Below are 25,046 nucleotides of genomic sequence, written 5' to 3'. Positions count from 1 at the left end.
AGCTACAATGCAGATACTGGGCGTGATTCCCCGTTGCAAGTCCGTCTCGCTACCGCTGCCAGCGAGGATGGAGAATTTGGTGCTCAGTTAAATTGTGAGGAGGAGGCACAGGAGAGACATGGATAGCAAAGGAAGGGGAAGGGGTTGCGTGAGGGAGGGGGCTGGAGAGGGAGGATGGCAATAAACCCACAAAAACCCTAGATGCAAGGGGCACAGCTGCAGGGGGATAAACCCAAGGGCAAAAGGAGGACCAGAGGGAATGGTAACAAGCAGAGAAGCACAAGTCACAGCCAACAACAGGCAGGGCAGCAGAGGCAGACCAGCCAAATAAGGCGCACCGCCACCGAAGGGAGACGAAGCAGGCAATTTTCACTATGTACAGCGAGTCTGGCCCGTTCGCTCTTTGGTTGATTTTTTAAAAATCTTTCTTTTTACTTTTATACTTCTCTGTCTTTTTCTCTTATACAAACCACAACCGCACCCTAACTGCATTTGTAAAGTACTCGCAGGTACCACACCTGAAACTCAACATTCAAACCACAAATATGTAATGTAAAACAATTTGTTAAATATAAGATGTGAAAATCCAATAAAACCATTTTCTTTGCAATTGTGGGTGGGCTCCTGATATCGATGCCTCGTGGGACTTGGATAGATCCCCTGAGGCATAGTGGCTGCTGGAAAGCCGTGGGAGACTCCACCCAGCATCTACCCGCGTCATCGTACAACTGTTTGAGCGCGACGTGGCCAATAAATCTCGCCCATTATCTACTTATCAGGAGCAGTGGGAGAGCCACAGTGAAACTGACTGAAACATTTGCAAAGCAGTTCCAGCTAACAACATCCAACCTTTTCTCAACTTTAATGAAGCTGTGACTTGTTTAAAATTCTAAATGATCAAAATTATTGATTTTTTTAAAAATCAATTGACTATAAATGGGTGGAAAATAACTAGCCCAAACCTGTTTTAAATATAAAACAAAATTAAAAGCTGCCTGCTTTCCTACACAGCCTGCAAGCTGACAATTATGATGGAGGATCTCAAAAGCTTCAATAAGCAGATAAACATTTAAATTTTCTATAAATTCCATCAACTAATCAAATTTAAAATAATTTTATATAGGAATGGTATTGTCAAAACTGTGCTATTTTAAACAAATGTATTTATTGCTTTTCCCTTCTATTGCTTACTCATAGCAATAGGCATCTCAGACAGATGGGCTGGCCTGATGACCAGCTTCTAACCTTCTGCCACTTACATTCTAAAAGGGCCTCCTTCTCCTTCAATACCTTTGTTACATAATGTGGCTGAAATGGGGAAGCTGTGCGAGGAATCAGTAGGGGATCAGGGGTTATGGGGAGAAAGCAGGAGAATGGGGATGAGAAACATATCAGCCATGATTGAATGGCAGAGCAGACTCAATGGGCTGAATGGCCTAATTCTGCATTGATATCTTTTAGTCTTATGGACCTACACACATTCTAGTACTTCTTAACACAGAACATTGTAACTTCCATGTCACTGCATAATTTGATAAAGTACCACACTGGGTGGAATTTTGAGCCCGTGTTAGCCATCAGTGAGAACGGCAAAGCGGGCGGAAAGACGGAGAGAATCGGGAAACACTCAGGTCGCCATTACCCTCCAAGGTGCCAGTCAGAAGGGGCAGTGGGGAGGATGCAGGAATCCCAGGTAAGTTCAACTTGGGGCCAGGGGAGGGGTGGGGTCAGTATCAGCACCTCAGGAAGTGGGGTTGCTCGCAGGCCTGAGGGCCCTTCGAGTCTGTGAGCCTACAGGTTTAAAGGGGTCTGGCGGCTAGAATGCAGGCTGTGCTTCCGGTGTTCTGCTTGCCAGGTTTGAGCGATATAACCACTGAAGGATTGTCCTTCCAGAGTGGCAGCTGTAAAGTGGGTGAGAGCAGGTGAATCCATGGGGTCAATGCTGGGGGTGACTGCGAGGTGCCAGGCAGAGTGGGGGACACTGACAGGGGGTGTTTTCCAGCCTCATGAGACCTGAAAACCCTTAAACGGAGTGGGGGGATGGGGGGGAAGGACCTGTGAACCATCACACAGGAGGACTGCAGTGAGAATGAACTCCTATGTGAAGCCAGAGGGCATGAGATGTATGGAAGTTTAAGGCTACTGGTTATGACAGGGATTAGTGTATTGGTGGCTAGCTGTTCAAGTTGGAAGGCTCACTTAATCCGCAGCATTGAGAGCTGGGAGAATGAAGGTTATATTTGACATGCTAATTTTATTCTTCACACACATCAGGTGTGCCTCACCTGCCATATGGGGAAATCAGGTGCCCAATCGGATTCCTGACCCTTCCTTGTGCCAATTTCATCAGCATTGCAATGCTGGACTGTGCCACTGATTGACGCCCAAGTGCAGCTTGTGGCTAATGCCATCCATGACCTCAAAATGGTTGCCCCAAGACCGACGGCACTCAAGGAGATGCAAGTGTGTGGTGAACACGCGTCTGATGACACCCATCTCAAAAAGAATTTTACATCGCTCCCAAACCCTGACTCCCCCTCAGATGCTGGAGTCCCTCCATGCCCTTCGTACTGAGTGGAGGGATTTCCACTTGTTGTCTGGTGGTGTCCCCAGTGGAGGGCCTTCTCCGGAGGAGTCCTCCTCCTTAATATAAGATACGGTAGCATGGTGGTTAGCATAAATGCTTCACAGCTCCAGGGTCCCAGGTTCGATTCCGGCTTGGGTCACTGTCTGTGCGGAGTCTGCACGTCCTCCCCGTGTGTGCGTGGGTTTCCTCCCACAGTCCAAAGATGTGCGGGTTAGGTGGATTGGCCATGCTAAATTGCCCGTAGTGTCCTAAAAAAGTAAGGTTAAGGGGTGGGGGGTTGTTGGGTTACGGGTATAGGGTGGATACGTGGGTTTGAGTAGGGTGATCATGGCTCGGCACAACATCGAGGGCCGAAGGGCCTGTTCTGTGCTGTACTGTTCTATGTTCTATACATGGGGTGGAGAGCGTTGCAGGCAGCAATTGCATACAACCATAAGTTGTATTGGTTCTGGACTCCCAAGGTACCTACCCTATTTGTGGCCTTGTGGAGTCCATGGACCATGCTTATATAGATTGCTTTAGACTGCAGCCCCTTTTCAGATATTTAAAAAATATATTGTCACAGTTTCCCTTGTGCTTCAGTCCCACGCTCCTGTTCTACGGTCATTCCGTGCAGGGGGAGATGGTAAAGCAGGAGGCCCTCCTCGTGAACCTGCTCCTGGGGCTTGTCCAAACGTGCCATAAACAAGTCCAGGCAGCGGGTGATCAAGGGGGTCATCAGACCCAACTCCACCACGGCAACATTTGCAGCCGGTGTTCCTGGAGAGGGAGCGCGCAGGGTCCACTAGCACCATCAAGGCCTTCCATGTCAGGTGGGTACTACGGGGAATAGGCTGCCTTATCAATCCCCTGAATCACATTTTGGTTTGATACTTTAAGTTTCATAGAAATTCTACAGTACAGAATATGGCTATTTTGTTCATTGATTCAGCACCCTACCAAGGCCCATTCCCCTGCCCCATCCCTATAACCTCACCTAACCTGCACATCTTTGGAATGTGAGAGGAAACTGAAGCATCCGGGGAAACCCACGGGGTGGTTTGTTTTTGTTTAAGGCAGGATCCTTTTCGGGAGCTGTCCCTTTAATTTGCTCATTAGTTTGTTTTATTTAGTTTCTTTGTTTATTTGATGTGCACTAAAATAGTTGGAAGCCTAACCCGAAGCATTGAACTCCGAAGCTCATAGGAAAGGTGCTCACAAGGAGAATGTGCATGGGTGGATGTCCCATGTCCTGAGAGAGCTGAAGGTCAGCACATTTCCAGAACTCACATCTACATAACAGAGAGGTGACACAGATCTGGCCTCCAATTAAGGCATTATGGGGAAAGTCGCTCGTCAGTCACCCCGTTCAAGGGATTACCGGGAGGGGTGGGGGTGGGGGGGGGGGGAGTGTCTTGTCCCCCCATGAGGTTAGAACGCAGGTCCATTGAATGCACTTAAGTATCCTAATACCTCACCCATGTAGGGGAATGTGGCCCACAGAGGCTCTGAAGAAACAAATGTTTCACTCAGGAGGAGTGCCCGGGGGAGTCCTAGGACTCCTCAACAGGTTAGAAAGACAACTGGAGTGAGGTCCAAAAGTCCCACTGTCCTCTGGCACTGACAGTCGTAGATTCCCACTCATGCCTGCACCATGAAGTTGAAGCCCTGCACTCTGGAACTCATGCCCTCAGCCATGGAGGTCTGGAGCTGAACCATGGAGCGTAAATCCCTCACGTCTTGTGCCCAGGTCTCCAATGTTGGCCTTGTTGCATTGGAGTGACAGCACCATCCCCTCAAATAGAAGGCGATGGGCCCCCTCCAGTCGGCCTTGCAGTCCGAGGAGAGTGCTGTCATCCTTTCCCTCTGCATGCAACTCTGCCTCTGCAGCTCCAGCTGCTCTGGGACGACCATACCCAGGGGTACGTCATTGGCCAGGGTCTTAGAAAAAGTCCTGGGCTCCGAGCAGCCCTCAGGTGCTGAGTGTCATAATATACATCTATGTATATAATGGAGTGCAGACAGGCAGTGATTGACACACAGGATGATCAGTAAACACACAGAACACAGCAGCCAATCACCAGACAGAACACAACAACTATACAGCCAGAGGGCACCAGCTTTCCCGCTCTTTTCGGGATCCAGCCTCTCTGATAGTCAGAGCTCGTGAACATAGTCAAGGCACACACCATGTGGTAGTCAGTAAGTCTGGTCAGGCTAGCCTTGCGTCTCCAGTCAAGTCAGCATAGTGTCAACCCACAGTCCAATATGTAAATAGTTAGCTGTTAAATAAAATTGTGTTGCATTTCATCGAGTGTTGGAAGTCTGTCTCTTGCTACACTGCATCAAGCACAGTCCACCCAGACCCAGCCTACACAACACATCATGGTACCAGTTTTGGAAGCTGAAAATTGACGGACCTACCTGAAGTGAATCAGCGCTGACCAGCCAGCAGCCATCCGGTGACATGGAAAACGTCCATCCTCCGCCGCAGCTCTGCATCTTCAAACAAAAGTTACAACTCTATCTCGAAGCCACCGACCTTGAGGCCGCATCAGACGACAGGAAGATCGCACTCTTCTCTCTACAGCCGGGGACCACGCCATCCATATCTACAACTCCCTTACATTTGGTGAAGGCGAAGACAAGACTAAATTTAAAACTGTCATCCTCAAGTTCGACAGCCACTGCGACATCGAGGTCAATGAGAGCTTTGAATGGTACGTTTTCCAGCAGAGGCTTCAGGGTAAGGATGAACCTTTTCAGTCCTTTTTGGCCCATCTCCGCATCCTCGCGCAGTCATGTAACTATGACTCCACGACCGACTCCATGATCTGCGATCAGAACGTTTTCGGGGTCCACTCTGATTCCCTTCGCCAGCAGCTCCTGAAAGTCAAGCAGCTCACCCTCACCATCGCCATCGAAACGTGCGTCCTCCATGAGCATGCCAACAACCGGTACTCCCACATCAGGGCGACAGAAATGGCAAAGCTCACCCCCCACAAGGCGGAACGCGGACAGGCCAGGTGTGCACGTCATTCGACCGCACTGCGCATGTGCGTTGCCGCACGGAACACACTGACATTAGTGTCATGACATGCCCGAATTGTGGCTCCGCCCATTTAAAGCAGCAATGTCCGGCAAAATCACGACGGTGTCTACAGTGTGGCAAGCTTGGGCACTACGCAGCCCTCTGCAGATCTGCTCCACTGCCCAGCATCCAGCGATCCCAACCACAGCGCAGGAGCGTCCGTTCGATACAGCAGGCCATGCCAGACTCTGACCCTGACAGACCGACGGATTCAGACGCCGAGTGCCTCAAGTCCCCATTCCGGGTGGGATTCATCACTTGGTGGCAAGCACAAGGGCTCGTTCCTCAAATGGGGTTAGGGTCTTAAGCTCCGGCATCACTCCGGCATCATTCATCTCCTTACGAAACTGCAGCCCCGTCCTCTATTGGAGTGAGATTCCCCTTCTTCCCTTTCCCTGTTCACCCTGGCACACTTCTCTACCACTGTGCCCTGCCAATCTGGCCTCAATGAAGCTTCCAATCAATACTGTTCCGGGTTCTATTGGTGTCTTCTCTTCGGGACATATGCAGTCTCAGCAGTGGCTACCGCTCCTGGTGTTCTTCATCAGTTCTCAGGAGTGAGACTTGCTCTCAGATGGAGGAGGAAGTCCCATCTGAAGCCAATTAAAGGCTCAGTGGCAGTTAAATGGCTGCACGGTGAGCCAACAGACAGGCTCACTCTCAAGTTTTACACTGGAGGGAGGGGGGAGCCTCCCCCCTCCCCCCAATCTCCCCTCCTCCCATCCCCCTCCATGTAAAATTCAGTCCAATGAATGTGCAGCTATAAAGATGAGGATAATGAATTGATCAAGGCTATGGAGTTTAAGACTGTACAATTTCAGGATTAGGTTAAGAACTTCTACAGGAATAGACAAAAAGAGCATTCATTATCGGCTGGGGGATTATTCCGTTTATACTTCAACCAGTTAAATTTGGCAAATCCCAGAATTTAAAAAAAAATGAAATGTATTCCATTGTGTCATCAGGGTTACATGAGTGTTACAATTATTTTAAACGCATTGCAAAAATTGCATTTATTCCATCTGCCATGAATGTGTTCTTTAATAATGATCATGGCTATCATACAATCACTACGTTTGCTGCGAGGAAGAAGACAGCATAAACAGAGAGAAAATGCTAAAATTATGTACATTAATATTGGTAATTAACATGATGCAAATTTGAGCTGCTCATACCATTTATTTAATCCAATGAGTTGTAAAGCCTAGCCAGGTGCTATGTTTGACCTCCAGGCTGTGCTGTGAATTTACATGTATCGGGCCAGTGGCAGGAAAGCTGCAATTGGTCCTGGTGTTGAGATAAAGAAAGGAAAATCATCCAGGTCCCCCGCTGGAAGTACCCAGCTGGACAATGAATGAAGAGAGGATCAGGCTTAGTTATGATGGCCCCTAGGGCTGATTTCCCCATTAACATTCACTTCCTAGGTTCATTTTGAATAAAGGCTACTTGATGTACTGGATGGCAGCTGATGCCTTTGCAACTGTGCAAGGTTCAACTACTGGGAGTAGAGGATGGGTAGGGTGGGGGATATTAGATCAGAAAAAGGAGATTAAAAATGTTGTGATAAAGATTACTTCTCTCTCATGTAAGATACATCTTCCTTTTGCGTTGTGTGAATGTGTGTAGATGCCATGCAAATGAAAGAGAATCAGTAAGTTGAACAAATTAATAAGCTAAAAACACAGAAGAACTACAGCATCTAATTATTTACCTCACTGGTTTCAAAAATAAAATCAACCATTTCTCACCTTCTTGAATCCTTCCTTGTTGATTTTGCCATTGGATTGCTTCTTGTGCATAAGGAAGCTTTTCCTAATGTTAGTATCACAGTTTATAATACGTTGCCACAGCTCTGATTTCACTTCATTCACAGTCATCATCTTGCCCAGTATGAGATCTTCATTTTCTTGCTTTCCTAACCTGATGTTGTAGACATCAAATTGCCATGGGAATTACTTGCGGAAATAATTCAGCAGTGAAGTATATTAAAATATAGAGTAATGGAATAGAAACAACAAATTCTGGAAAAGCTCAGCAGGTCTGACGGCATTGGTGGGGAGAGAAGCATAGTTAACGTACCCTTCTTCGCAGCAAAAGAGAGGGAGAATTGTGATGGATTTTATAGTGTTAGAGGCAGGTAGAGTAGGCGGAGCAAAATAGAAGGTCAATGATATGTGTGAGCTCGGTGAGATTGTACAAAAGTGTTTAGGGAATAAGAGAAAGAAAGTGTTAATGGCAGTGTAAAGGTATTGATACTGGCATAAAGCTAAAGATAAAGATAAGAGAATGTGTTCATCGTAGAACAAAGGTTAGTGCCCGGTGAAAGCAAAACATAAGAACAAGTGACAGATGGCCCTGTGGGTCAAATATTTTTTTAATTAATAAAAGAGGTCAAGATGGACAAGAGGATTCATAGTTTAAAACTGTTTGAACTCAATGTTGAATCCAGAAGGCCGAATCAGAAGGTGAGGTGTTCCTCCAGTTTGTGTTGGGCTTCACTGGAACAGTGTAGCAGGCTAAGGATGGTATGTGGGCAGCATGGTGAGTTGAGATGGCACACAACAGAAAGGTTGGGCTTTTGCTCACAGACTGAGCGATGGTGCCCCTCAAAGTAGTCATCCAGATTCCCCAATGTAGAGGAGGCCACATTGGGAGCAGCCAACCTAATAAACCAAGTTTAACCGAGTTGCAAGTGAAATGCTACTTCACCTAAAAGGAGTGACTTGGGCCGTGGACTGGCAGAAGGGAGGGTGTAAAGGCGCTGGTATTGTGTCTTCTGCGACTGCATGGGAAGAGATCATGGGAAGGGGATGAGGGGTTGGGTTGACAAACAAACAAAAAGAATGAAAATAAGAAGTTAAGTGCCCACGCTTTGTGTGCCACACATCTAGTAACTGGGTCATACTGTTGCATTGACAGATATGTGGAAAGAAGTCACCTACCTCACCATAACTAGAAGTGCTGCACACCTCTATAATAAAAGTACTATCAAACAGTAAACAGGAAGGAAGAGGGGTGAGAACAAAGAAAATTAGAGGAAGAAAATTGCTGAGTGAAAAAATTAAAATCAGTTATTAAATAAGTTACCCAAGGCTGATTTTGAAAAGTAATGAAAATTAGTTAATTTATATATTAAATACTGGACACCAGAGATTGAGTTACAGTCTGGAATCTAACTGGGGAATTCGGATAGTTTACATAGAGAATAACGTCTACCCAAGCTGGAATTTAATACAGGCATTATCTGAGCACCTGGCTAGGCTAGGCCTGTCCAAGCACTGGCTTACAAATGTTTGGCTGAATATATCAAACATGGAGACCGGAATTCTCTGGGGCCGCCCGCTAGCCATCAGATTTGCGATGGCCCGCTGAATCCCACGTTAAGTTAAAATTGGGATTTCCGCCGGGCGTCAAACTGGCCACGAGTCTTCCAGCCCACCCGGGTTTCCCGACGTCCTGCTGAGCTTCCCGCCCCAACCAGCAGGAACATGCAAATAGTTCATTAGAAACTCCATGGGTCCAGCACTCCATGTGCTCAATAAATCCCTTCACTCCTTCGCCACTGTTGACACTTTCAATTACTTAGGGCTCAACCGATCCAAGCTCACTTCTATAACCGTATTAAAATCCGCCCCATAATCAACTGGTGTGAGTCCAGGTATGCAAACTTTTGCAGCACCCGCCTCATGAAAGCTACATCATTTAGACTGTAAACGTTTACCAGGACCACTGGCATCCGCTCCAGCCTCCCATTCACCATGATGAACCTCCCCCCCCCCACCCCCCAAATCTGCCACAATGTTCCCCACCTCAAAAGCCACCCACTTATTCACCTACATCGCCACACCCCTCGTCTTCATATCCAGTCCCGAATGGAACACCTGCCCCACTTATCCTTTCCTCAACCTTGTCTGGTCCCCTATTTTTAAGTGCGACTCCTGCAAAAAGGCCACGTCTGCCTTCAGGCTCCGCAAATGTGCGAACACACGGGACCATTTGACTGGCCAATTCAGGCCTCACACGTTCCATGTGATCAGCCTCTTCGGGGGGGGGGGGGGGGGGGGGGGGGGGGTGGTTCCCCATCAACTTCCTCCCCTGCTAATCAGCCGTATGCCTTCTTGAGCCAGCCCCCAGCCCGTGTAACGCAGCTCTCCAGTCCCACCCTCGGATGTCCGCCATCATCGATCATTTTCCAACTGCACCACACCAACCACACCCTTGTCAGCAACCCCCCCCCCCCAACCATGCCTCCCTCCTGACATCCCCCCCAATTCACTCCCATTGAACCCGGCCCTCCTTTTCGCTCGTTCTGCACCCAGGCCTTGGTACACCTTCAGTTGATTCCCTTCCCAGGTACATTTCCGGGTCTGCCTCGCCCATCAAGGACTCTTCTTCTTGTCCTGAAAGTGGCGCTACCGCAGCACTGTCATTCATCCTGTGTGCTCGGTCAACTTCCAGGGGCTGGTCAAACACCCCCTCCCCCATCAATTTCTCCAGCATCTTAGCCACATACACGCTGGCCTCCGCACCTTCAATGTCTTCGGGCATCCCAACAATCCTGAGGTTTTGCCTTCTGGAGCGATTCTCCAGATCCTCCACCTTCTTTCTCCTTCAGCCTCTTCTGGGTGTCCCTCCCACATCACTCTAACCTCAGCCACCAATGAGGCCAACTGCTCCTCGTGCTCCCCCATCTCCTGCTCCACTTTCTGGAACGCCTGGCCCTGGGACTACAGCCTCTGCTCCACTCTCTTGATCCCCGACTTAATCAGTTCCATCATCTTGGCTCGGTCTTCCAGGGCCTCTTTCCTCTGCTGCCGAAACTCATCATTGAATATCTCTACCAACTGCTCAGTTGACCACTGGATGGGCAGAACGGCCCCCTTTCCCTCCGCCATCCTTTCCTTGGCGATCCACAAAGACTCTCTTGCTCCAGCAGCTCTTTCCTCTCGCACCACTCCTAGTTCGTGGATCTATCCATCAGCCACACCAGAGAAGCAAAACCTTCCCCAGGCACTCCTACACCTCTTGCTCTCAAATGCTTCACTTTTTGGGCCGCAAAAACCCGCTTTGAGCGGGAGCCACCAAATGTGCGACGGCGCACTCCATGGCCGCCACTGGAAGTCAATATATTTGATTCCATTGATTAGTTTCCTCATTCAACCACCCACTTTGGCCAAAAGTCCACTTATCACTTACATTTCTCTAAAGAATCTCACAAAGTTGTCATTTCAGTTTGGTTCTCTGATGATAGAGCTATTAGTCTGATGATCAGCTTATAACGCCTCAATTTAAATTGAAAGTGTATCTAAAATCCTGAATGCTAAATTGGCCAGTATGTTTACCTTGGTCTTTCAGTTATTTCTCAATACCATAGTTTGTATTAGAGAATTATTGCATTATAGGCTTCAGCAGCCTAGAAAATGACATCTTGTGCAACGTACCTCCAGGTATATCATAAAGCTTAGGTCGAATGATGTGGGAAATGGGGAGAACAACCTGAATCCATTGTTCAAGCTATTCCTGGGGCAGAACCTCATGTTAAGGCACAGAATTTCAGGAAGCAGCTTTGAACATATGAGAACCTGCCTCTATCAAGCAGTTCTGTAATAATTTAGGTGAATTTAGGGATGGAAGAAATATGAAAAATGAAAATGAAAATCGCTTATTGTCACGAGTAGGCTTCAAATGAAGTTACTGTGAAAAGCCCCTAGTCGCCACATTCCGGCGCCTGTTCAGGGAGGCTGTAATGGGAATCGAACCGTGCTGCTGGCTTGCCCTGGTCTGCTTTCAAAGCCAGCGATTTAGCCCAGTGAGCTAAACAGTAGGTATAGAACTTTTCCCCTTTGTAACATGTGAGATCATGGAGGAATCCATGTGGATTAAATTTTCCTTTTAAGAACTAACTATTATTTATTTAAATATGTCCAAAAGCTTATATTTGACAAGATGTAGAGAAAATATGTGAAATATAAGGTCAGATTGCACTATAGAAATTTTAAAATTACTCTAAGATTCTTGAGCGATTCCCATTCACTTAATACTGTGTTTTAGTTGATTGTTTTGTCCATCATCAGTAGTTGCCAAATTGTTTTTCTTCTAAATTTACCATTGACCGACTAAATTTGGCATTTAGATAGCTAAAACTGATTACTAAAAAAGGACATTGCGCAACAGAGTATTGGGGTTTAGAACAAATCACTGCTTTCCAATCATCTGCAGTATATTTTTCAGCGTGACTACCTCAGTTATGATAACAACAGACGGATATCAGCAGATTTTAATCACGCTAACAATGTTGTATTTTTTTTCCAGCTATGAACTCTTAAGTCCAGGTAAGGTTTCGGAATTTAACAACCAAAATAATGTTTCTGGGGCGGCAAGGTGGCACAGTGGTTGGCGCTGTTGCCTCATGCCACCGAGGACGCAGGTTCGATCCCGACCCCGGGTCGCTGTCTGCGTGGAGTTTGCCCGCGTCTGTGGGGGTCTCACACCCGCAGCCCAAGGATGTGCGGGGTGGGTGGATTGGCCATGCTGAATTGCCCCTTAACTGGAAAAAAATAATTGCGTTTTCTATTTTATAAAAAAAATTAATATTTCTGATAGCTTAGAATTAAGATTCTATGAAGGGCATCAAGCTTACATTTTCAGAACAGGCTTCTTTCTTTCCAAAATATTTGTTTTAATTCAATAGAGATTTTGGCAAAAGTTTAAATAATACATCATTATCAAGCATTGGTGGAGAAACAAGCTTGCCTCTTTTTATCTTGCTGTTGATTGAGCGAAGGAACCTCAGCACCATTGACTTTAGAAATGCTATTCAATCCAAGGCCATCCAGAAACTGTTGGTATGAAACTTGTATGTTGTTGTTCTGTTGCTGTTGGCACAATCTGAAAGATTTAGAGATTGATATTAAGATTAATGAAGACACATGTGAACTATTTCTTTAAATGCAAGGCAACAATATTTTTAAAAAAAATTAGATGTAATTTACCAATTATGTTTTTTCCAATTAAGAGGCAATTTAGCATAGCCAATATACCTACCCTGTACATCTTTCTGGGATCTGGGGGTGAGACCCACGCAGATGCAAAGAGAATGTGGAAATTCCATACAGACATTGACCCTGGGTGGGGTTTGAAACCCAGGTCGTCGGCACCGTGCTAACCACTGCACCACCGTGCTGCCCTCAAGTGACAACATTCTAATGATATTGTACCTTTCATTGACACTCTGAGCCTAACAGTATATGATTTATCAAATACATTGATGCTCAAGTAACATTTGTCATGTGAGAGTACCTTTAGGAAATGGATGTTTAAGCAGTGTATCTTTAAGAAATGAAGCAGCTCATACTACTGAAGTGATGTCAGAGGGTGGGGGGAGCTGAGCTGAGCTCACTTCTGCTTTTGGTTTCAGGTTTGAGGAGAAAGCTGGGAGTGTTTGTGTTTTTTATTAAAAAGCTGCAAGAAGAAAACACAGAACTGGTCTGTTGATGTCTGAAAATCCAAAGACTATAAGTATATTGAATGTAACCTCATGTCTGTTGTTAAAGGTGAAGTCTTTTGGAGGTTTGAAGGAACATTTTGAGGGATTATTTAGTGTTGTGTTATTTTTGGGGTTATCTTTGAAGTAAGTGATGTTAAGTGATCCAATGTTTATTTCAAAGGTTAAGTTGAATTCATGGAATAAACATTGTTTTGTGTTTAAAAACCCACGTGTCCATAATTGTAATACCACATCTGGAGAACAAGCCGTGTGCTTCAAAAGCAACAATCCATTAAAGGGAGAGGTTGGTTGAACTCCATGATACATTTTGGGGTTCTGAAAACACCGCTCCCATATCACATTGCATGGCAGTCTCACTCTGCTAACCTAAATAATTATTTGATATAAGTGATCGCCTATCTAATTATCATTGTGCATTTTCCCACTTTCTTTTGTGTCATGGTTGACAATAATATCAGGAAGGAATTTATTGATTCTTGCTCTGAAACTGTAAATACGCAGTCTGAATTCTGTTTTGTTTTTGGAAGGGAGAGGTAGTCTGTACTGACCTCTGCCAAGACACAAGCTGAGTTTCAACAGTCTACAGCCAGTCCTCAGCAGAGCTCCTAAAAGTCACTATGATGAGGATTTAAAGTGCCTTTAATAGAGCTTATAAAGCATTGTAGCCCTGAAGCTGCAACCATTGGAGAGTCGCTTGCAGTAAAATTATTAAATTGTAATGACACTGTGATAATGGATTTATTTTTATATCTTTGAGGTTAAGATTGCCATTCTGTACAGAAAGTTAGGTGTGTGTGCGCCCATGATTAATTAAATGGGGGGGGGTGTGGTTAATAGAGACAGCTTGTTTCTGTCTTATTACATGGCTTCAGTTATGTCATTGTGTGGGTGGAGCTGGGCTGAGGCTCTGGGTTTTTACTTTCGTTTTTGAGTTCGGAGCTGGGCTATGGCTCTGAGTTTTACTTTCACTTTGAGTTTGAATTGTTTTGTATTGCACAGGTTGAAAGAAGGTTTCTCCATCTGCATTTTAAAAGCTGTTTCTAGACTTCTTGATAACTTGAAAGTAAATAATTGTTTCCTGGAAGAAATTCAAACCTGCTGTTTTGGAAAGGACACAAGAGCATCCAAACCAGGTTTTGAATGCTGTGTGCTGGGCCACACCTTTGAAAGGGTTTTTTTGGTTTATGGGATCTTGTTATTAAATTGGAACAGTTTAAGGGAGAAATTTATTAAGGGTTAATATAGAGTACTGTAGCTGTATGGGGTATTTATGTTGGTAGTTGATAAAAAATGCTGACTGTGTGTGTTTATAAAAATGTTAACTAAATTTGTAGAATAAATGTTGTTTTTGATTAAAAGTACTTAAGGCCTCTGTTGAATAACACTTGAACGGCAGGCCCTTGTGCTCATCGTAAACAAAATAAATAAACAGTTGTAGGTCAGGAGAACTCCATTATATACTTTGGAGTTTTCTAAACCCTGGCCCTGAGAGAATTGAGAGACAAGAGGGTAAATGTGTTAGGTTCATGCTTTTATAATGAGGCAATATGGTGTGTTTGAGTTGTACAAAAATAGGTTGGATTAAAATTTGAATTATAAGATAAATAGAGATTTGGTTTTTCAGATGTTGCATTTCAAAAGGTTTTTCCAAAGTGGCAAGGAACTTCTACAACTTGCTACGATTTCAACGGTAAACAGGGAAAGGTGCGTTAAATGTTCTTTGCCTAAAAGTAGAGGCTATAGGAAAACATAAAAAGGTTTTAAGTTTGGAAAAATTTAATTCAAAGACGTAGTTGGGGACAATGGAATCTGAGATGAAAGAGAAAAAAAAATTAAGGAAAGATGTTTAATTGAATTGTGATGGCGGTGTGGAGGAGAAGTCTTGAAGACCAGATCTGTGTGCTGGAAAGATGAAAAGATTTGAAACAGCCATCCAGTTTTAAGCCTGAAAAGTCTTTGGGGGATTCTCCGTGTCAGACACTAAAATCGGGAATGGTGATCGGGCGGAGAACGGCTCCCAACGCCGAAATTGTAGCAGGCGCCAGTTTGACGCTGGGTTGCGATTCTCCACTCCCTTCAAATCAGCATCAACGAGATGAGTGGCAAGTGTAGTCGCAACTGCGTTTACATACCATTATCGGGCCCACCCGCGATGCTCCGCATCCGATGGGCCGAGTTCCCGACAGCACTGGCTACATGTGGTCTGAACAGTCGTGAGCCTGGCGTGGCGGATGCGGAGAGAGAGAGGGCGTACAGTGTCCAGCACCGCCATACTTTGCCGACCGTTGGCCAGGGGGCTTCTGCCTGGGCCGTGGAGTGTAGTGGGGAGTGGCCAGGAGGTGGGCTGTGGGGTCGGGGTATATGGGTACGAGGTCCAGAACAACCGGCACCATCTTCGCGGGAGTGATGGGTGCGTGTGTGGGGGTGAAGGGGGATGCACGACTGCAGCTTGTCAGAGCTGTGCGTGTCCAGCATGGACCTGGCGATTCTCCCACCTTTTTCAGCGCATTCCACGGGTGTTTCAAGCAACGCTGGTGCCAGCCCCTCGCCGGTAGCGGAATTGGTGTAGGTATGATGCCAAATTTTCCATTGTGGAACACCACTGATCCTCCGTTAGCGTCAGCTTTTAGACGCAGGAATGGAGAACCCATCCCTTTATTTTCAGAAAGCAGTTTGGTTCTGAATCCTTATTGGATTTCCACATCTGAGTGGAAATATTTGAAGAATCATGTGGTGTACCTTTATTAAAGTGACAACAATTATAGTCTTTGGGTAATATTACTGGATTTTTATAATTTAAACATATATGGGAGTTGTTTCTAAGAAGGTAGTTTACTGGTGTAGTTTGACCAAGTGGGGTTTTGGGGGTTGCTCTTAAGACCTGTATAACTTTAATTCTATGTGAATAAGTTTTTCCTTTTCAATAAATCTTTTCATCTTTAAAATCCTAAAGGTGCTATTGGAGTTCTGTGCTTTTGGAATCAGTAGCTCTTCTTCCTCATTTTCAAAATGCAAAAATACTGCTCTATGATCAGTAATGATGTGGAGATGCCGGCGTTGGACTGGGGTGAGCACAGTGTGATGAACGGTGTTAATAACTGCCGTAAACGGTACCTGACTTTTAATACCTTGCCCCTTTAAGAGGCTTAGAACCCTGGGGGACTCCGCCTCTGGCTACGCCCCCAGGAAACGGTATGTAGGATAAGGCTCCATGTGGTGAGCACACTTCTCTCGAATGCTGTCCTGTTCTCTGTCGATTAAAGCCTTTTGATTACCGACCTCGCTCTCGCGTCATAATTGAGGGTGCCTCACACAGTAAGAAGTCTTACAACACCAGGTTTGTCCAACAGGTTTGTTTCAAATCACTAGCTTTCGGAGCATTGCTCCTTCCTCAGGTGACTGAATAGGTAGGTTCCAGAAACATATATATAGACAAAGTCAAAGATGCAAGACAATGCTTTGAATGCAAGCATTTTCAGGTAATTAAGTCTTTACAGATCCTGAGATGGGTAATCCCAGGTTGAAGAGGTGTGAATTGTCTCAAACCAGGACAGTTGGTAGGATTTTGCAAGTCCAGGCCAGATGGTGGGGAATGAAAGTAGCGCAACATGAATCCACGGTCCCGGCTGAGGTCGTACTCATTTGTGCGGAACTTGGCTATAAATTTCTGATCAGCGATTCTGCATTGTCGCGCGTCCTGAAGGCCGCCTTGGAGAATGCTTACCTGGAGATCAGAGGCTGAATGCCCTCGACTGCTGAAGTATTCCCTGACTGGAAGGGAACATTCCTGCCTGGCGATTGTCGCGCAATGCCCATTCTTCCATTGTCGCCGCGTCTGGATGTCCCAATGACCTGAAGCGTGGTACATTGGCGAGACCATGCAGACACTGCAACAACAGATGAACCGACATCACGCAACAATCGCCAGGCAGGAATGGTCCCTTCCAGTCGGGGAACTTTTCAGCAGTCAAGGGCATTCAGCCTCTGATTGCTGGGTAAGCGTTCTCCAAGGCGGCCTTCAGGACTTGCGACAATGCAGAATCGCCGAGCAGAAACTTATAGCCACGTTCTGCACACATGAGTACGGCATCAACCAGGACCTTGGATTCATGTCGCATTACATTCATCCCCCACCATCTGGCCTGGGGTTGTGAAATCCTACCAACTGTCCTGGTTTGAGACAATTAACACCTCTTTAACCTGGGATTACCCCTCTCTCTGGATCTGTAAAGACTTAATTACCTGCAAGTGCTCGCATTCAAAGCATTGTCTTGCATCTTTGACTTTGTCACTATATATGTTTCTGGAACCTACCTCTTCATTCACAGGAAGGATCAGTGCTCCGAAAGGTAGTGATTTGAAACAAACCTGTTGCTGTAAGACTTCTTACTATGATCAGAAAGACAAGCTCTGGGATCTGCAATAACATCTGTTGTGGTCGTAACAACAGATAATACGATTTTCACAAGGATAATTTTTAGTTCATCATGCACTATAAAATTATTTATAAAATGGAGAGTGTTTGAATGCGTCAGAGTAGTTGGTCTGAGAGCAAGGCCCTTAAACATTTACAGATCAAGGGCATTCAGCTAATTTGTGTAAGGAATGCGTGAGATAGAATATGGTGCAGTGCATAGAATAGGACTGGACAGGGGAATCCCTCTTCTACAAGTTGATGCCTAGAGCTCCGGTAGGGGACAGCACTGCTAGGGATTGAAAGTGTACCATCCCTGCTCCTTGGCCCTTTCTTATTGTACTTTGACAAAGGGTCATCTGGTCTGGATTCAAAATTGTTACTCTTTTCTCTCTTTACAGATGCTACCAGACCTGCTGAGATTTTCCAGCATTTTCTCTTTTGGTTCCCTTTCTTACTGTTCCTGCTCCAGATCTTCTCATGTATGGCTTTCCCGCTTTTAGAGTAAAGATGCAGCTTACAGGAGAAAACCATGAATGATCGCACATAATCTGGCCTGAATTGGAGGACACCTCTAGGGCTTTAAAAACAGTGGAAACCTTTATTCTAAGAACTCTCTGGGCTGCTTTGCAGGGTTTCTTGTTTTGGATTGTCTCTCGTAGTGATGCTCAGCCTCTACCTCCGTCACAAACCGAGGCACAATGAGCCAGATGTTGATGGGATACTCCTTGCCACAGCAACCAACCTCTGACCTGATGGTCTGTGTGGAACAGAGGAAATAGTGAAAAGTGAAGCAGTGAGAAAGTAACATGACTACTGCCAGTCATTTGAGCACAGATCTCTATTATTTTCTGACTGTCATGAGAGATTAATTGGACATTCATGAACAGAAGGTACCGTCTGAGGAGCCTTGATTAGTTCCTGCCGAACACCTTGTAGATGGTACACACTAAATGCACTTGCCAAAAAGGTCTGATCATATTTAATTAGTATTGCAATCACTTACTTCTCAAAGTGCTGATCAGAAATGGAGAGACAGTAGGTTTCTAGGACCTTTCGCAACTCAGCAAGGCAAATTGTGCCAGTTCTTTCAGGATCACTCTTCATAAATGCCTTTTGTATTTCTTTCCAATTTTGTTTAATTTTGTCACGGAGAATATCTTCCACCTGGTTGAAACATTGAGCAGGATAAGAATCAATGTAAATGTATGGAGACAGAGTGCTGTTAGGCAGAAAATGTATTATGTACCATTATCCTCTTGAACACCTTATTTATGGCCTCTGAATTAATGTTAGTAGAAATATTGTCACTTCAGCAACCTTTTTATCATTGCTGCCTACATCCTAATTCACTATACAGGAAATTCACAAAAGAAGCTTGAACAATATTTTGAACAATCCACCTGAAGAAGCAGAACAAACCCTGGCTTAATATTTCATCCTTCAGTTATGTACAACTCTCAGTACCACACTGATGATTAAGCTGAGATTACCAGGTAAAGTTCCAGAAGAGTTCACAACGTTAAAACCATTAACTGTGAGGCAATCTGACACTCGTAGGATTCATGATCTATCTATTGCTGTGATCACTACTCTCAAATCATTAGCTTCTTGTAAAATAATAAGATGCAGTTATCAGATTTATAACAACTTCATTTAAGTTTATTGTGCAGACAATTACAGGAGAGAATGTGGGGAAGGAGCTTGGGAATCAGTCCGACTGGATCGCTCATTGACAGTGTCCTCAGAGGTTCAATGGGCTGAATAGCCTCCTTTTGATGAGAGGTTTAATATCTCATCCAAAAGACAATACCTGCAACAGTGCAGCACCTGCTCAGCTGTTCTCAAGTATCTACTAGGGTGGGACTTGAAACCAGAACCGTCTGACCATGTTCAGAGCCACTGCTAGCACGCAAGTAACATTAACGTTGAGACCCATATGAATAACCTGTGTGTAGAATGGTCAACAAACAGAAGTAGATAGTATTAACTTACAGTCATCCACACTGATTCTTCGGGAGTATCGTTTTTGACTGTTGTAGATCCATTCAAACAATGTTGGCTCTTCTAGACAGGAAAACAGATAATATAGTTGCTGTATCAAAACACACATTATAAATTTCACCGATTGTTTACAGAACTGCATTTTGAGGCACATTTGGAACTATGGTCAGAAAGGAGGAAAGAGGGAAGGAAATAAGGAAGAAAACAAGGAATGAAAAGAAAAAAATTGTTAGGAAAATAAAGGTAGTTTTAAGGGATTTATATTAGTATTGGCAAACATTAGAAATAAGGTACAACTTTAAGTAGGTTTAATTCAATGTTTCTGTGCCTGGAAGGATAAAACCTATGGTTAGATTTATGCCGGACAAAAGGCATATGTGTGTGTGTTGGTTGGTAAAGTTCTTACTGTGGTTATAGAGGGCTACGGTGTGAAGAATAAATGAACCAGCAGTGGGTAAATAAGCTTTAATGTTTTAGTTATGATAATTTTATTTCAGTTTGAGATAGGTAGTGAGAGATAAGGTAGCTCTCACAGCTTTGCTAGAAGCAGTAAGTTTAGCTAGTTAAAGAGAGAACATCTCTCAGCCTTGCTAGAAGAAAATCCATACTATTGAGTAATGTTTAAGAAAACAAATGCCGGAAATCTAAAGTCCAGCTAGTTGAGGAAACTAGAGAAATGAAGAAATCTGGAGTTAAGTAAAAGGAGACCAAGATATTGTTCAGAAAAATCAAGGAAGAATAAAAGTGTTGAGTTAAAGAGACAATTGCAGTAACCAGATTTAAAGTGGGAAGGCAGCCTTCAAAGACAAATCAAATGTTTGATGCCATTTTAATATAGTCTGGGAATTAAGAAATATGGCAATCGTAAGCAGTTCTCACAGCAGTCAAGAAAAATAAATCCTAAAAGGATTGGTGTGAAATTCTGGAATCATTATTAAAAGAGGAGTGCAAGCCTTGTTTAAAAGTTTTTAAAGCATGGTCTGAATTCATCATCCAGTGGGATGGAGAGGGGGGGTGGAGGGGGGGGGGGGTCTGAGGAGAAATCCACAGACATTAACTGGGGTTCAGAGCTCAGTGTGTGTATTTGTCCACATCCAGTTTATGTGCTTAAAAGGGACTTTGTGTGTTAATAAGACTATTGTTGCTTAAGATGTACTTTGTAATCATGGCAACACTAAAATTGTGTGTAATTGTTAGATGAAGGAGTAAAGTAGTTTTGCATTCAAATCCAATTTTTTCGTGTTTAATAAATATTTTGTTTCTTGTTGTTAAATTTGATTAGCAGTCCTGTGACTCCATTTCTCTGGGATTTATAAAACAAATGTAAAAGTTAAGGTTATTTGAGCCAGGGTTCCATTCTGGGATCTTCCCATCCCGTTATAACATCAACTGGGATTTTAATCAGATTAGCAATGGTTTTCTGCACGGTTCTGACCTAGGGACTCATCATTTCACGGTATTTATTAATGAGTAGGTTAAAGGAATGGAGAATTGTACATCCAAGTTGACACGAAAATAGATGGGAGTAATTAGTGCAGATGGATTTAGAAGTTTGCAGAAAGATATTGTCAAATACATTAATTGTTCACAGCTATGGCTGATAGAGTTAAGTGTGAGTAAGTGAGAGATCATCTACTTTGAACCTAAAAAGATAAATCAGAGTTTTTTCTAATGAGAAACTAGGAATTGTAGAGGCGCAAAGTGATTTAGGAGTCCAAGTACACAAATCATTAAAAATTAGATAGCAGATACGAAAAAAATCAAAAAGGTTAATGGAATGTTGCCCTTTGTCTCAAGGTGGCTGTATTATAAAGTGGAACAAGTTATGTTTTTGTCATATAGAACCTCAGTCACATCTCATCTGTAGTATTATGATTATTTTTGAGTACTGAATATCAAGAAGGATATATCAACCTTGGAGGAGCACAAGTTCACCAAGAATAATGCTGGGGCTTAGAAGGTTAAATTAAGAGGACTGATTGCATTATTCTGGCATGTGTGTCCTTAAGTATAGTAGGGGGTGATCAGCGATAATTACATAAGTACCGTCATCATATATTATGGATGGCTGAACCATCAAGCTTCAGTTTGCTCTGTTTAGAATGTTAACCCAAAACACTCAAGTGCAGCATAGCCACTACTTATTCCCTGTATTTGGCTTTGGGGTGAGCTACCATTTTAACAACCCAACGTTTGCGTTTGCAGAGTTTTTAATGGAGGATTGTCAGTATTTCCTGTTATTTTACCTCTGAATCTGACTTCAGGATTGAAAGAAGTGCAGAATAACTTTTAAATCAGGGAGTTGAGACCTATCATTCCTTGCTGTGCCACATGCATGCTGTCAATCAGCAAAATCAATTGATTTAGGAAGAATGTCCCCTTTTTCTCAAATCAATGTTAAAAATCCATTAAAATGTTAACAGCAATCTGAGTGACAACTCAATACTGTTGGACAAGTGATTAGGTCCTTGCAAAATACATTTATATTGTGGAATGTTGTCATATGTCTCAATTTAAATTAATTACTTTTTAAAAATTGGTTACTTTTTTTTAAGTTTGAGTTCATGATGTTGTAACTTCTAGCTTAACTGACTATGAATGCCGTAGTATTATTCTGTTCTTTGCAAAATTTTTGAAAAATGATTTGATTTTGTAACTTTTCAAATCTTGGTTGGATGTCAATGAGAAATCTTCAATGTGATTGGCTGCTCAGACAACTTTATTATCACTGTAGCTCGATGGGAATCCCCATTAAACAATGCTACAATTAATTGTATATCAAGAGAGATAAGTTCTTTCCACAAAGATTACTAGATCTCCAAGTGCATATTTCTTTGAGGTCAGCGTTCTTGCTTTGCTGCTGACCATGAAATCTGAGCCACTGTTTCATTGCTTACAGTGTAGTGTGCCCGAGCATTCATAGTTTGGGGTTGGTATGATCGATATTTCTGCAAATTAGAAATGAAGCAAGAGATCTTTGAGACTTCTTCACATTAGGTTCCATTGTAATCCTTGTATCTCATTAACATATCTGTGAAAAACCTTTGTAGAGTTATCTGGAATTAAAACTCGAATGATAACCATGAAACCATTGTCGATTGTTGCAAAAACTCATCTGGTTCACTAATGTCCTTTAGGGAAGCAAATCTGCCATCCATACCTGGTCTGGCCTACATGTGACTACAGACCCCAGCAATGTGGTTGACTCTTAACTGCCTCCTCAAGGGCAATGTTGGGTAATAATTGTTAGCACAATCTGTGACGCCCACGTCCCGTGAATGAATAAAGAAAAAGTTCCACACTTCTTTACACAATTCAGCAATCAGTATCTACTGTCCCCTTCTGTTCTCCACACATTATTCTCCATTTAGTTCAAGATAAAGGAATGATATGTTTCATATACCTTTCCTTCCTGAGCTTCTAGCAAATCCAAGATATGATTGTAGTGAACAATGCCACTGTGCTCTGGGTCCAGCAACACCATAAGATCCTTGATCTGTTTATCACTTAGTCGTAAAGGAACACTCTGCAGAATTCGACGTAGTTCCTGTCTAGTGATGATGCTTTTGAGGTCCTGAGGAAAAACATAAATTTTGTTGAGTGCAAATGAATTGAGCACTGAACAATAATTTGAAATAAGCAACTATGCTAGTCTCCAGGACCAAGGTTCCTTACAGAATACGCAATGAAGTACATAACTAAAATAAGTTCAGATTTTCTATTGCAAGGTATGATTGAAATTCTGAAAACATTGAAATTTATTCCAATTCCGGATAGAAATGGTCATTAAATGCTAGTAAATGACAGTGAGTTACATCATCATATATTATGAATACCTTGAGTGCAGGGTATCTCTCCTGGAAATATTTTGCAGTTTCTGGAGAATGCCTCTACTCTTGCTGTTCTCAATTACCCTTCCAACAGGATCCGCACTGTGATGGAATAAATGTCAGTGTTTGAATAGATATAAATTTGCATTGAAGGTGAAAGAGAGAGTAATAAAGCCTAAAATTATAAACTGAGAAATCAACACCAAGGATGCAACAAGGGCCAAGATAAAGAACACTAAGGGCGAGATTCTCCGGACTCACGACGGGTCGGAGAATAGCGGGCGTCGGAAATTTTTACGGCGACGCTGTTCCGACGCCCTCCCGCTATTCTCCGAACCCCGCAAATTGTCGGAGTCGCGTTTCCCGACAAACGCCTCCTTCCCGCCCCTGACACGACCAGAATCGCCACTGAGAGCCCCCCCGCTATTCACCGGCCCGGATGGGCCGAAGTCCCGACGTCATGGCGCCCTGTTTGGACGTCGTGAAACACACCTGCTTTTTAAATTCGTCAACCAGTCGGCCTGGCTGACGACTGCTTGGAGGAGGTCAGGGCACCACTCTGCGCACCGCTCAGCGCACCGTTCAGCGCACCGCTCGAGTCTGGCCACAACGGGGAAGGCATCCCTGGGAACGGGAGGGGGTCCAGAACGGGGGCAGTGGGGGAGACGGGGGAGGCAGTGGGGGAGACGGAGGGGGCAGTGGGGGAGACGGGGGAGGCAGTGGGGGAGACGGAGGGGGCAGTGGGGGAGACGGGGAGGCAGTGGGGGAGACGGAGGGGGCCAGTGGGGGAGACGGAGGGGCAGTGGGGGAGACGGGGGAGGCAGTGGGGGAGACGGAGGGTGCAGTGGGGGAGACGGGGGAGGCAGTGGGGGAGACGGAGGGGGCAGTGGGGGAGACGGAGGGGGCCAGTGGGGGGAGACGGAGGGGCAGTGGGGGAGACGGGGGAGGCAGTGGGGGAGACGGAGGGGGCGTGGGGAGCGGGGAGGCAGTGGGGGAGACGGAGGGGGCAGTGGGGGAGACGGGGGAGGCAGTGGGGGAGACGGAGGGGGCAGTGGGGGAGACGGGGGAGGCAGTGGGGGAGACGGAGGGGGCAGGGGGGGAGAGGAGGGGGCAGTGGGGGAGACGGGAGGGGGCAGTGGGGGAGACGGAGGGGGCAGTGGGGGAGGACGGGGGAGGCAGTGGGGGAGACGGGGGAGGCAGTGGGGGGAGACGGAGGGGGGCAGTGGGGGGCGACGGAGGGGGGGGGGTTAGGTAGAGAGTGAGCCGTCCAACCCGTAACAAATGTCTGCCACAATGCCATGGTGTGCAGGTGACGAGGACACGGCCGCTGGTTCCCCTGTGGCTTCCGGCCACAGGCCACTGACGCACCCGTGAGGAGGCCATAGTTTTACTGGCCGTTGGATGCAGAAAGTGACCAGGGGTTAGGCTGACGCGTTGTCGTCAGCGCGACCAAGGCCACGGGACACACTGGTATCCATGGCTGGCGGCTGCGAGGTGTCGACTAACGTCCGTCTAACATGTCCCGTTCTCTGCCTCCTACCACCCTTCTGTAGGTTAGCACGATGCATGGGAACAGAACGGCTATGTTCTGCGCAGTGGTTGGGGCCGCTCTACTGGATTTGGAGATGCAGCAG

General features: G+C 45.0%; 1 protein-coding gene across 1 annotated transcript in view; it reads right to left on the bottom strand.

The window, feature by feature from the left end:
- Positions 1–25,046, bottom strand: part of efcab6 (EF-hand calcium binding domain 6) — a 177,481-nt gene that overhangs the window by 68,427 nt on the left and 84,008 nt on the right. The window contains 7 exon segments of the mRNA XM_038781176.1: positions 7,406–7,577; positions 12,411–12,545; positions 18,585–18,745; positions 19,574–19,645; positions 22,986–23,099; positions 23,102–23,156; positions 23,419–23,514. Coding sequence (XP_038637104.1) covers positions 7,406–7,577; positions 12,411–12,545; positions 18,585–18,745; positions 19,574–19,645; positions 22,986–23,099; positions 23,102–23,156; positions 23,419–23,514 — 805 coding nt within the window.

This window comes from Scyliorhinus canicula, chromosome 20 (genome assembly GCF_902713615.1).
Source record: "Scyliorhinus canicula chromosome 20, sScyCan1.1, whole genome shotgun sequence".
Classification (NCBI taxonomy): Eukaryota; Metazoa; Chordata; class Chondrichthyes; order Carcharhiniformes; family Scyliorhinidae; genus Scyliorhinus; species Scyliorhinus canicula.
The sequence above is the reverse complement of the archived record's forward strand: the minus strand, read 5'-3'. Positions and strand labels throughout refer to the sequence as shown.